Source organism: Lates calcarifer, linkage group LG4, assembly GCF_001640805.2.
Source record: "Lates calcarifer isolate ASB-BC8 linkage group LG4, TLL_Latcal_v3, whole genome shotgun sequence".
Taxonomy (NCBI): Eukaryota; Metazoa; Chordata; class Actinopteri; family Centropomidae; genus Lates; species Lates calcarifer.
In genome coordinates, this window is record NC_066836.1 from 14,874,302 (window position 1) to 14,886,087 (window position 11,786).

Here is an 11,786-nt window from a genome sequence, read left to right on the forward strand (position 1 = left end):
GACTCCAAATGAATAATAATGTCACTCAGTCGCTGCTGGATGTGTAAATATGCCACTGTTTGCTCACAAGTTTTCCATATCAAAACGGTAAAATGTCAATGTTGTTTTCACAATTTGTTTACATTGCGCCTACTGCCAAAATATCTGTTATTGCAGGTTTACGGCTGACTACACAGGACAGGCCTTACGTTCCCATCAACCTGAGTCAAGCGGTGTGACTGAGAGTACTTGAAAACTAGTTCGTGAGTGAGCAAAAAAGTGAAGATTGTTAATAAAGATTCATGGACAAATGAATGACATTTAAGCTTCTGAAACTTTAAGTGGTAGCAGAACAAATGCAAACTCGACCAGATCTACTGAGAAATATAAAAAAAAGTCTTCAAAGCCTTAACAGTCATAGTTGAACATGATCACTATGTCTTGTATGGATTCATACGTTATGTTACAGATCCACCACAACCACTGTGTTTTCTATATGTTATATGTTCTATATGTTATATGACATGAATATTGACATGAATAATCTCATTATGAAAGATTAAATATGAAAACAGTAAATCCTCATATGCAGTATTTGAAAATGTAAACTGTACCTTCTTTTTCCATATGGTCTTGTGGTTGATTGGGGTCAAGAGATTCCATGTCACCTGCAAGAGCGCGCACACACACACACACACACACAGACGTATGCACACACACAAGCCCCTTACTTACTGGTTCTGTTGGTGGTGTTAATTAGAGTTGTGCGTAAATGAAGGCAGATGTACTCCACCTCATTCGTGGGGTCAATTAGCTGTGACAGCAAGAGCTACACAATAAGACTCAATTAATGAGAGGATTTACTTATTATCACACCGACTGGATATAATTACATTGAAACATTTAGTCTTATGGTTAAGTGCTGGATGGCAGATGCCACAGCTACCTTTATCTCCCAGAAAGGAGCGTTCTTAATCATGTAGTTATTTCTGCTGCACTTAATTCATACTTTGTGACATCAATTATTGTTATTTAAGACATCCCACTGACAAGTATAGATAGATAGATAGATAGATAGATAGATAGATAGATAGATAGATAGATAGATAGATAGAGTCCATTTATTCCATCTGTCTTACAGATAACGACTCCCCGCTGGAAATGCAAAAATTCTGGCAAGGACCTTGCTGCTACTGGCTGACAATCAGACCAGATAAATCACCAGCATGTGTAATCAGATGGTTGTACGGGGCCGAAACACCAACCACTTCTCTGTCCCCGGTACATACGAGGCCCAGTAAATCTAGTCAGCTCACAAGTTCACACGTTAGCTGAAGATGGGATGAAGAACAGATGAGAAAAACACCTCAGGGAGACCAAAACTGTCAACCTGACGATGCAGCACTTCATCATCGCTTTCTCCAAGAGATTAAATTATACACGTGGCATCCAAAGGTGATTCGTTCTCTCACCAGGAATGGTGATTTTATTTTTTTTTATTTTTTTGACTCTGGGGATTTAAATGTATTAGACTGAACATATGAAAGTGGGCTACTGAAAGCCAAAGGCAGGTGTGAACCACTGTGGACCTCATTCATCACCATGAAAACGTCTACAAGAGAACATTTTTCCACACTTCTTTAAGGATGACAGTTCCCATGGGACGGATACTGTTTGGAAACTGTATCAAACATGTAAAAGAGTGTCAGCACTGAAAGGAAATTAGCTTTCATCTAAACATGAAAGAAAACACAGGAATAGCCTGCAGCCAGGCAAACACGCGTGGTGTTGTTCTGCATCTGGTGACCTTACGATGTCTGGAAACACCATTATATTGTGATATAAACTGTGTATTACATGTTTATATGCTGACTATAAATGCTGAGTGGGGAGGGTTAAAGTAAAGTGTTAACTATAACAGCCTGCTCAAGATACTGTGTCGTCATGTTTGGTCTCGATTTGGCTCACAGTGTTTTGTCGAATGTGTTGATATTTGCCATTTCGCCCTCAGAGAAGAAAGGTGAGCTGCGATCCTGACAGAAACGGAGCTCTGCTAATTAAAGTTGCTGAAAACACTCATCAACAGCACACTTCTCTTTTAGCTCCAACACCCTGCTTCACACACACACCACAGTCAAGTTCAACTCAGCTCCTGACATGCATGATACAGCCATGATACACCATCCCTTTAAAGTCTCCATAGCTCAGGTTGCATAGAGATGTTGCTAATTATAGGGATATCTAATCAATGGATACACACACACACACACACACACACACACACACACATGCACGCTAACCTTGGGTTGACTTTACGACTCTGCTATGCAATCCTCCAGCAATACTTGACAAAAACCATCAACCAGCATTTCTCAGCAGGATGCAGAACATTCCTGTGCAGGAGTGTGAGAATGATCTGTGTGTATGTGTCCTCCATCCAGCGAAGCAAAGTGAGGCGACAGATAATCAGGAAGAGCAGGATGGAAGAAGAGGAGGAGACCTCTATTTCTGGAGACGGTATTCTCATGGTGTCCCAGGGGAGAGGGCCGCTGTGGGCTCCCCCCTCCTCAGATGGCAGTGCTGGAGAAACCTGCAGAAGATGTCAGTCAGACAGGAGAGTAAACAGAAAGGATTCATACTGTGGAGCCTTGAGACAGGGAAACAGCACAATGCTCAAACAAAAAGATGTAACAACTGGTTTTGGGAATGTGCTGAGTTGCAGTCTCACTCCATTCTTCCTTTTGGCCTGAAAACTGAGTGACCTCCACTGATTCACTGAACTCCTACTGTAGAGCATCGTGGGACCAAAAAAGAGAGAGAGAAAAAAAGAAGCAGGCCCATTTCTCGAACATCCAGGCCTTTTCTGTTGCTGTGACAACAACAAGGACAAGAGGAGGCAACCTTGGATGCCGGACAGCTTTGTGTCGATACAATACTGGCTTTCTCTCGAAGGCTGTCAGCCTTACAGCACACCAACACTGACTCACACGTCGCAGCAATTCCGTCTGTGGCGAACTGATCTGAAATATATGTGGTCAAACTGTTTTGACTCAGGATCATAATCTCATTATTAGAAACAGCGAACTGAGGCTGTAACCACTCAAACCAAAATAGCTGCTAATGAAAGACAGAAAATGCATCTCTGAGAGTAAAGATAGTTAATAAAAGGATCTGGCTGAGAGATCAGAGAGAGAACAGTTTATGACATACCACGGTGGAGTTATGAGTCTCAATGGCCAATTGAAGATAAATTCAAGGAGTATAAGTGATGTTAACTGAACAAAAATACATAAAGCTGTGTGGTTTTGCAGAGAAGTCCAGCCAACTTTTAAGGCAATATAAAGATCATAATCATTCAGTTCCTATAAATCTTATACCCCAACATGCAGGTCTAAAGCTCTGCACTGCCAGGTATAAGATTTGGGCTACAGCGTCATTTATTTCTGTTTTAGTCCCAAGGTTTCCAATTTAAATATAATGAGTCTATAAAGACAATAATGGGCCTTTTTAAACATTCACTGTTTATACATTTTTAAATATAAAATGTAAACTCCCATATTGGCAGCAGATAAAATCAAGGACATGACCTCAGTGACCTCAGTTGTGTGTGTGGGCAAAATCATGATTGCATGAGTTAACTGCAAACATCAACACAGGTTGTGTCAACTGTTTTTGACAGGCTTGCCATCTATATTTATCTTACGTGATATGTTGTTTTCAAAAGAGGTTGAGAGTCTTTTTCTGTTTACTGGTTATGCATATTATGAAAGGTAAATTGGTGGTTGTGTGTCAAAGTCCTGGTATTTTACAGTGAAATGAGAGTTAAACATATCTAAGTAAAAATGAAAGAATAATAAGGTTGTGTAACACATGAAAGTTAAACAAACACTGAATTTTTTTTTTCTTAAGCAATGTAGCCACAGTCATAAATGCAAGAGCATGATCACAGCTAATTTCTTTGTGATTACCATTTAATAGGAGGTGAAGGTTTATGCACCATTTCTATCTCTGCATCACAGGTGAGTCATGCACATACAGGTGGTTTGGCACAAGATAAAACCAAAAGCCTTCAGAAAAAGCTGTCAGACAGGCAATCAAGGGTACTGCATCATTCACTCTCCACACTGGCCAGTCCATCACCTGAAGTCTGTTAAAAGAGCCAGTGGCAGAGATTTTGTGTTTAGTATGACATCTTGTGGTACAAATAAGCATTTCAGCTTCAACAAAGACTGGTTTACCCCCAGTGTTTCATGGTAGAAAATACTTCAAATAGAATACACATTAAAGCACTTTTACTAAATTGATTATGTATTTTAATATGTTATATTAAAATATGTTATATTAAAATACATATATATTAAAATTATATGAAATATTTGCTTTTCACAAAAGTTTGCAAATATCTAATTCTAAGTTAGCACAATAAGTTGTCATGCTAAGTTTTTTGTGAATGCAAGAACCAGTTTTGTAAAATCTCATAAAACTATTGAATTACAGCAGATATTTGAGCCCAAAACAAAATCGATGGCTTTAGCACATGTAAAATGTATTGTAGGGTAAGACAAAATTCAAATAAATTGTGTTTTACGCTGAAAAAAAAAGTTGTTTATTATTATTATTATTATTATTATTAATATTATTTCCAAGGAAGATATAAAATATAAAAGATATAATACTTGTACTGGTACAATTGAATTAAATATAGATATAAAATAAAGATTTAATTGTTTGCGTTAAAATAGTGTAATTTAAATTAAAAGTTACTGCTTGACCAGCGCTGTCCCTGTACATTTAATAGCTTTCAGTGACTTCCTATAAAAGGCCTGTCATCTTAAGTGATTGGTACTGACTGGACAGGGTGGTGTTAAGGGAAGAAATGTGGAATTTTGCAGCAGTCAACGTCTGGAGAAGAAATGTGGAATTAATTTATGGAGAACGATGGGAAATGTAGTTTATTCACTATATCTAAAATACCTACAAAAGGACAAATATCGATCATATGACTTTACAACTAGTCAGAAATACAGAAAACACCGGACTGTGCGAACGTGGATTTGCTTCACTCCAAAGTTATTAGCGGCTGAACTAAATTGAATAGAAGTAAATAAAGATGACTTCAAGTCCCAGAGTGCTTTGAGAGCCGCGAGAGCCTTCTAGTAGTTGTAGTCCACAAATGAGAGTCGTTTCCGTGTATCTAGCCTACGTTTGGTGGAATCTGCCCTGCAAAGAAAAACACATGTGAAATTATTGATCAGGTAGGGCAAACAGCTTATTCTGCCGGCTCCCGTCTATTGAACTTGTCGACCACATTCAAAATATAGACTAATTTCTAATGGACAATCCTTATTTATCGGGTAAATCTAGTTGCTACAAGTCAGGGTGCAAAATCAGCGCTTACATGGCGATGCATTTCCTTTTGTTCAGCTAGCGTATGTGTAGAAATGCAGAAGCCAAATTCTCAGGAATGTTGATCATTTACAACAAACAGTGACTGGAAAAGCTCATTAACGTCAGCTAACGTCAGCTGTGTACTATTTTAGACATACTGTACTGTAGCTAAACACTACAGACGACATCCGACACGTCGACATCTATTCAGCTAGCCTCGGTGAAGTTACACATTTATTAGCCATATAGTTAGCTGCATAAATAAATGACCTGTAGTGTGTATTAGCATTGAGCTACGTTAGTTAGCATTAGCACTTGGCTTGTCGCAGTTTTGTTGTTTACATCCGGTAATGCAGCTCTGTTGGCTAATTTGCATGGCTGTTGTTAATTGAGATCTGGGCAGCAGACCTGCCGGGTAATATACGTCTGTCTGTTGTACATTAAATGTCACATACTGTTTTATTTAATTTGAATGAAGGTGTCAGGTTGGAGAGGAATGAGAGTGTCAGCTGGTTCTGTTATGTTCACTCACTGACTTGTGTCTCGCAGGGCTGTGTGAATTTATGGAAACATGTCGAAGAAACGGGGCAGGTAGGCTCAAACTAAAGTCTGGTTAAACTCTTTTGCCTTTGGTGTATATGTAGTATATAACCGTATGTTTCACTGTGCACACACAGTGACACAGCAGGAAATATTCTAATCTACTCTGTAAATGAATCCCCCTCAAACTTCATAACTTTCATTTATAATTTCAATCCCCAGGGTTTCCAGGCCCCAAACCGCTTGACAGCTTTTATATTTGTAATTTTTATATTCTTCATTCTTTTACATTTGCTTGTTTCAGCTCTATTTGTATTTTTGAATTCAATATTTTTTTTTTATGATTAACTCTTTTTAGTTTATTTTGGGCATTTGGCCCTTGCTCTTGGACAATAATTTACACTCAGTGTAAATGTGGTTTTGGGCTATGTTTGTTCACACCACATGAGGCTAAAGTTATTATATTTGAAGATACTTAGTGAAGTTATACTTAAAGCAAGCCTTCATTAGTAGGAAGGTGACTGCACATGACAGAAATTGGATTAGCTGCAGCACTTTGAAGTGGAGGCACCTATTTTTCTGATGGCGTGACATATTGATATATTAATTTTACTATGTAAATGTTTGACATGCTTACACCGTAGTGTGCATATGTGACATTTCCATAGAATAAAGTGCTCACTGTCAGTCAAAGAATCACTTCAGTCAAAACAAATACCCCAGAAAGAACTACTGATACTTCAAACCTTTAACTAATATATTAATACTAACTCAGACCGTGTTTCCTCCGTGTTCACAGGAAGCGTAGCAGTGGAGAGCTGAGTGAGAGCTCGGCGTCAACCCTGAGCCCAGACCCTGACAACCTGCTGGGCCGCAGGATCCAGCACACCTGGAGGGAGAAGGGCAACGTGACCAAGTGGAAAGGCACTGTTCTGGAGCGCTTGACTGTCAACAGCTCCCTCTACATGGTCAAATATGACGGTTTTGACTGCGTTTATGGCATCGAGCTCTTCAAAGACACCCGGGTGTCCAACCTGCAGGTGTTGTCAGAGAAAGTTGGTGAGTTTGATGACGTGTGTATCTTTAATTGTGGACATAGTTTGGCTTTGCTTAGGTGCGCAGTAATGTACTGAAGTCTTGCAGTGTGTTGCCCAGCACTTCAATTAATTAAAATTTGAAATGAACTAAACAGCAGTATGTGGCATTTTTTCTTAGGAATTTCTGTTAAAACTTGAGTTGGTGTTTTTCTCTCACTCAGTTCTACTGTAGTGACTGTTGTTGCTGACACTAACTACCCATTTCTCTTCTGTTTACTCCAAACACGCTGCAGTTGTTGCTGACAGACACATGAAATGTAACACAGTGTTTTGCCTGAGGCTTTACCTGCAATGTAAAAAGTTATGTTAACTGTATCTTGATTCAAAATCTGCTGGTCTACTGTGTGACATAAGTAGAATAAATTTTGTCATGGTCAGACACCCCCTTATTTCAATGGGCTGCTGTAAGCACAACTGCTTTATCAAGGGTTTGTGCAGACCCTGGTGCTTTGTCAGAATTGCAGTGATATTTTAATGTCCCTTTATACAGAATCATGTGGGATGTATAAAGTTTTCCCATTAATCAGAGGGTCTTGTCCTCCTGCAGTGAATAATAAGATCAAGGTGCCTCCCGGGGCAGAGGAGCTGGTGGGCCGAGCTGTGGAGCATCTGTTCGAAAAGGAGGACGGTGAGAAGAACGAGTGGCGAGGCATGGTGCTCTCTCGAGCCCCCATTATGACCCACTGGTATTACATCACCTACGAGAAGGACCCGGTGCTGTACATGTACCAGCTGTGGGACGATTATAAGGACGGAGATCTACGTGTCCTGCCGGAGTCAGGTACACTAACGAGAGCTTTATGTTTGATGTGCCTAAAACTGCCAATGCTTCCTATTTCCTATTCTCCTGGAGAGGTGGGAGGAGGAGAATAGAACAAATTTACATAGTCAGCATTATGAAACACTCCAATGTTTCTGCCTTGCTCTTTTTTTTTCTAAACATGCTGTGCAGCGTTCCTACTTGAGTCAGTGGTGAAAGAGTCTGTTCTTATCATGAAGAGACAATACTATCTTGAAGGAATTTGGGGAGACAGGGCCAGACACATAAATAAACTGGGTAAAGCATGTTTGGTACAGGTTAAGGTTCAGCTTCAGGCTGTAGATAATTTACTGTCTTAAGCTTCCAGTTCTTTGCAAATGTTTAAACTCTGGCTGCTTACAAAAAAAGAAAAAGGAATCGCATGCTCCTGTTACGTTGGTCTTATTTTTCCTGTTGTTTATCCGTTCGTCAACCAGAGAACAAACACCTGCTGCCGGCAGACAGGAAGCCTGGTGAGGAGCCAGAGAGCCTTGTGGGTAAACAGGTGGAGTACGTCACAGATAATGGCCTAAAGAGGACGGGCTTGGTCATCTATCAGGTCCCAGCAAAGCCCACAGTATACTACATCAAATATGACGATGATGTTCACATCCACGTCTACGACCTGGTGAAGACCACCTAGTACTGACTGTCTGGTTTCATCATCTTCAGCTGACGACTTATCTTTGTCCCAACCAGTCGTTACCTGTTTAAGTGTTAGAGATTTCAGTTCTTCTCCCATTGGGAGGCAATGTGCCGAAGATTCACCCCATCCCGTTTATTTTTTTAGCCTCCGCAGGCTTCTGTCATTCTCACAATACAAAACATCTTGATCTTGGATTTTCAATTTTAAGATTTTATGTTGACCTTTATGTATGACTAATAGGTCCTCTTCAGTGTAAATAAAGCAGGTCTGAGACCGGTTGTATAGCCCAGCAGATGAAATGGAGCTAGACGTTTGTTTTGGTTAAATCATATTAAATCACACTTGTATAGTGCAACATTCAAACTCCAAATTCATACTTTTTGTAAGCAACACATCAAACTAAAAAAAAAAAACAGCTTTCTTACCTATAGATCTGTGTTTTACTCATCATTTCACATTCATGTACCTGTGCTATTTATTTCATCTGGAATATCTGGCTGTGCTGCTGGTAATATTCTGCCAAAACTCATCTGCTGTGCTTTCTGTGTGTCACTGGGTAGGCCTCAGTTTGTTGAATATAGAAGTAATATTCATTTGACCAGTGTGGTAATTTTACCATCGCACCCAACTCCTGATTTCAATTGAAGTGTATAGGCACCGATGAGACTCGACCGTGTCTCGAATCATGGATATAAAACACAGATTAATCTAAAACATCATGTATCATATTTCTGTTTTGTTTTTTACATAATAATATATAAAAAATACTGATGTTGATGTCAAGTTGTTTCAGTGGTGTTTGTGCTACACACTATTTATGTAGTTCAAATTGGCCACCAACATTGTTTAATATTTTCGACTGAAATCTTTATTATTTGCCAAAAATGAATGATGTGGTATGATATATTCAGGCCTCAAAAAATCGTTCCTTGTGACCCTAAATATGTTTTGTTCTGTAAATATAACCTTGAGACATTTTTATGAACGTTAAAACAAAGCTGCTTGAAAATGATTTTCTTGTCCACTTATTTGGTAAATGCTGTTTGTGTTGCAGTGGGTGTTTTGTTCATGCAGATGAAAGTGTTCCACCATGGTGTTCAGAAGTACAAATATATTAATTCACTCAAACAGTGAACATATGAACACATGAATGTGAGCAGCTTTGCCCTGAAACACAATGATTAAAAGTTGGGTCCAGCAAAACTAGGATTTAGCATAGAGTACTGAACATGTTTTTATCTTTTGTTAAATACTGACATGATTCATATTTTCCCCTTATGATTAGGCCATCTGATGTGAATTCATAGTGTTAAGCATACTCATAGTATTAGTATGGAGCATGCTACATATAATTCATCATCCTAGGCTCTGATCTTACAAACTGCTGTATATCGCTGAAAGAGTGGCACAATTCAACCATTCAGAATGTGAATATTTCCACAATTAACTGCAGATCTTATGTGTTTATTATGTGCCCCTCTATACAATTCCATGATCTGAGAGACATCTCTCCTTGACTTTTGTGAATACAGTGAATACCTCTGAGCAGTGAATGGACTCAGATCCAGACTCTGCACATATTTTGACAGATGCTGCTTTAATTCACAGCCATCTTCATCTGTCCAATGCAATGGTTGAAAAACATATTATACACATTTTATTTTAGTAAAATGTATGTTTTTGAAATTGGATATATGTTGCTTCCAACTTCTCAAAACACTGTTTCATGTTATGAATTATATACGCCTTACAGTACAGAAAATACAGTGAGTGAGATTTAACACAGCATACTGAAGTCAATGTGAGAGAAAGGTCATTAACATAAATGAGCTAACTCAGAAAGTTGCTGTGGCTTAAAAGACACATAGAATCTATAAGGACCATGCAGCTCAAGTGTTACTGTGGAAAAACACATTTAATTGCAAAACAGCGGCTTAATCAACCTCCCTGCATAAGTAAATGTGAAACACAAGTACAAGTAAATTGGACTTGGCAAGAGGTGAGCAGACCTTGATATGTGCCAGTTTGCATCATGCAGAGTGGCTCAAAGTTTACACCTGCAAAACAAGAAAAAACGCTGTAGCTGCCTGAGACAAGAGGAAAGTTAGGCAAAAGCTGTTACATTTTTTAAAGGGGCCACAAGAACAAACGACCACCACTAGGAGTCTATAGTCTTGTCAGTAGTTCTTTGAGGCTGTACTTGGTGCGTAATGCTAATGTCAGTAGCTAACATGCTAATATAAGTTTTGTAGGTATTTGGTCTAGCTGGACAAATGTTACTTTTAACCTGATGATAGATGAATTCATCCTGAGGGGCTGTTCATCCAACTGTTAACCACTGAAGTTATTAGGATTCATCTTCAGGGAACCACGAGAGCTTCCACAGACTTCCATGGCTGTACACCTAGTTGTTGAGATATTTCAGTCTGGACCAGAGTTCCAGCGTTATTAAATAAAAAGTACACTTATGTGTCACGCTTTGAAAAGTCAAGTGACTCAGAGGATAAAGTTTCCCTCCAGTTCTGCTGCTTCACCTTTCTGTTGCCTGATTAGCTTCTGTATTTAAAGGCCAATAAAATCAAGGGAAAGAAGCTATTAACTTACACAGTAGGATCAGACTCATCTAAATGTGTGTTTACCTTAGAACAACAGATACTCTGTATAAGCTAAACATTATTATAATCCTTACTGATTACTTTGTAATTGTTTGTTGTGCCTCATAAGTGGGCAATCAAAATGCTGCATTCACTGACCATGCAAAGGGCCTGTGTTTTTGTCGTGAGTAGCTTTCCCTGTTTTCATTACATATAGTGATAATAGCAGCAGTTATTTGTCCTACAGTCATTAGTGCATCTTATAACTCAGAACAATATTAAGACAGCATGATTATACAATCACATAATTAGTCACGACTGCTTGTTGTTTACCAGTACAATTCATTTCATGTTTTATTTCATATTTGTAAATTACTCAACACCAACACAATAATATTAGAGATGACATTGCTTTGATATTTCTAATTATTTCATGCCAGTTGCAATCTGCCATGAGGTGGAGCTTCTGTCTGATAACAGGGTTGATCTGTGTCTGCTAGTCAAATGTCAGCCCTGCTTTGATGACGAGCAGACATCTTCTCTCCCGATTCCTGCTCTTCCTGACCACACATGTAGCCACATGCTGACTGCTGACTGCCTCTCCCTCCCCCAGAGTCCCTCTGAGGTGCCAGGGTGCTCGCTGGCGACGGGTGCCAGTACAGACATCAGGGAACAGTTGGCATACCATCACGCCAGGCTGGGTGCCCAGATAGTAATAACAACGAGGAGGGAGTACATGCATT

General features: G+C 39.2%; 1 protein-coding gene across 3 annotated transcripts; it reads left to right on the forward strand.

Annotated features, from left to right (window-relative positions):
• Window positions 1-5,121: 5,121 nt before the first annotated feature.
• On the forward strand, window positions 5,122-9,461 carry LOC108883586 (spindlin-Z). 3 transcript variants are annotated; one of them, XM_018676920.2, is made up of 5 exons: window positions 5,122-5,234; window positions 5,917-5,958; window positions 6,707-6,966; window positions 7,552-7,785; window positions 8,241-9,461. In XM_018676920.2, the coding sequence occupies exons 2-5, from the start codon at window positions 5,939-5,941 to the stop codon at window positions 8,444-8,446; spliced, it is 720 nt and encodes a 239-aa protein (XP_018532436.1). In that variant the 5' UTR covers window positions 5,122-5,234; window positions 5,917-5,938; the 3' UTR covers window positions 8,447-9,461. The 3 variants fall into 3 exon arrangements, with proteins under 3 accessions (XP_018532436.1, XP_050926036.1, XP_018532437.1); XM_051070079.1 differs by lacking the exon at window positions 5,122-5,234 and adding an exon at window positions 5,254-5,333; XM_018676921.2 differs by lacking the exon at window positions 5,122-5,234 and adding an exon at window positions 5,504-5,782.
• Window positions 9,462-11,786: the final 2,325 nt, after the last annotated feature.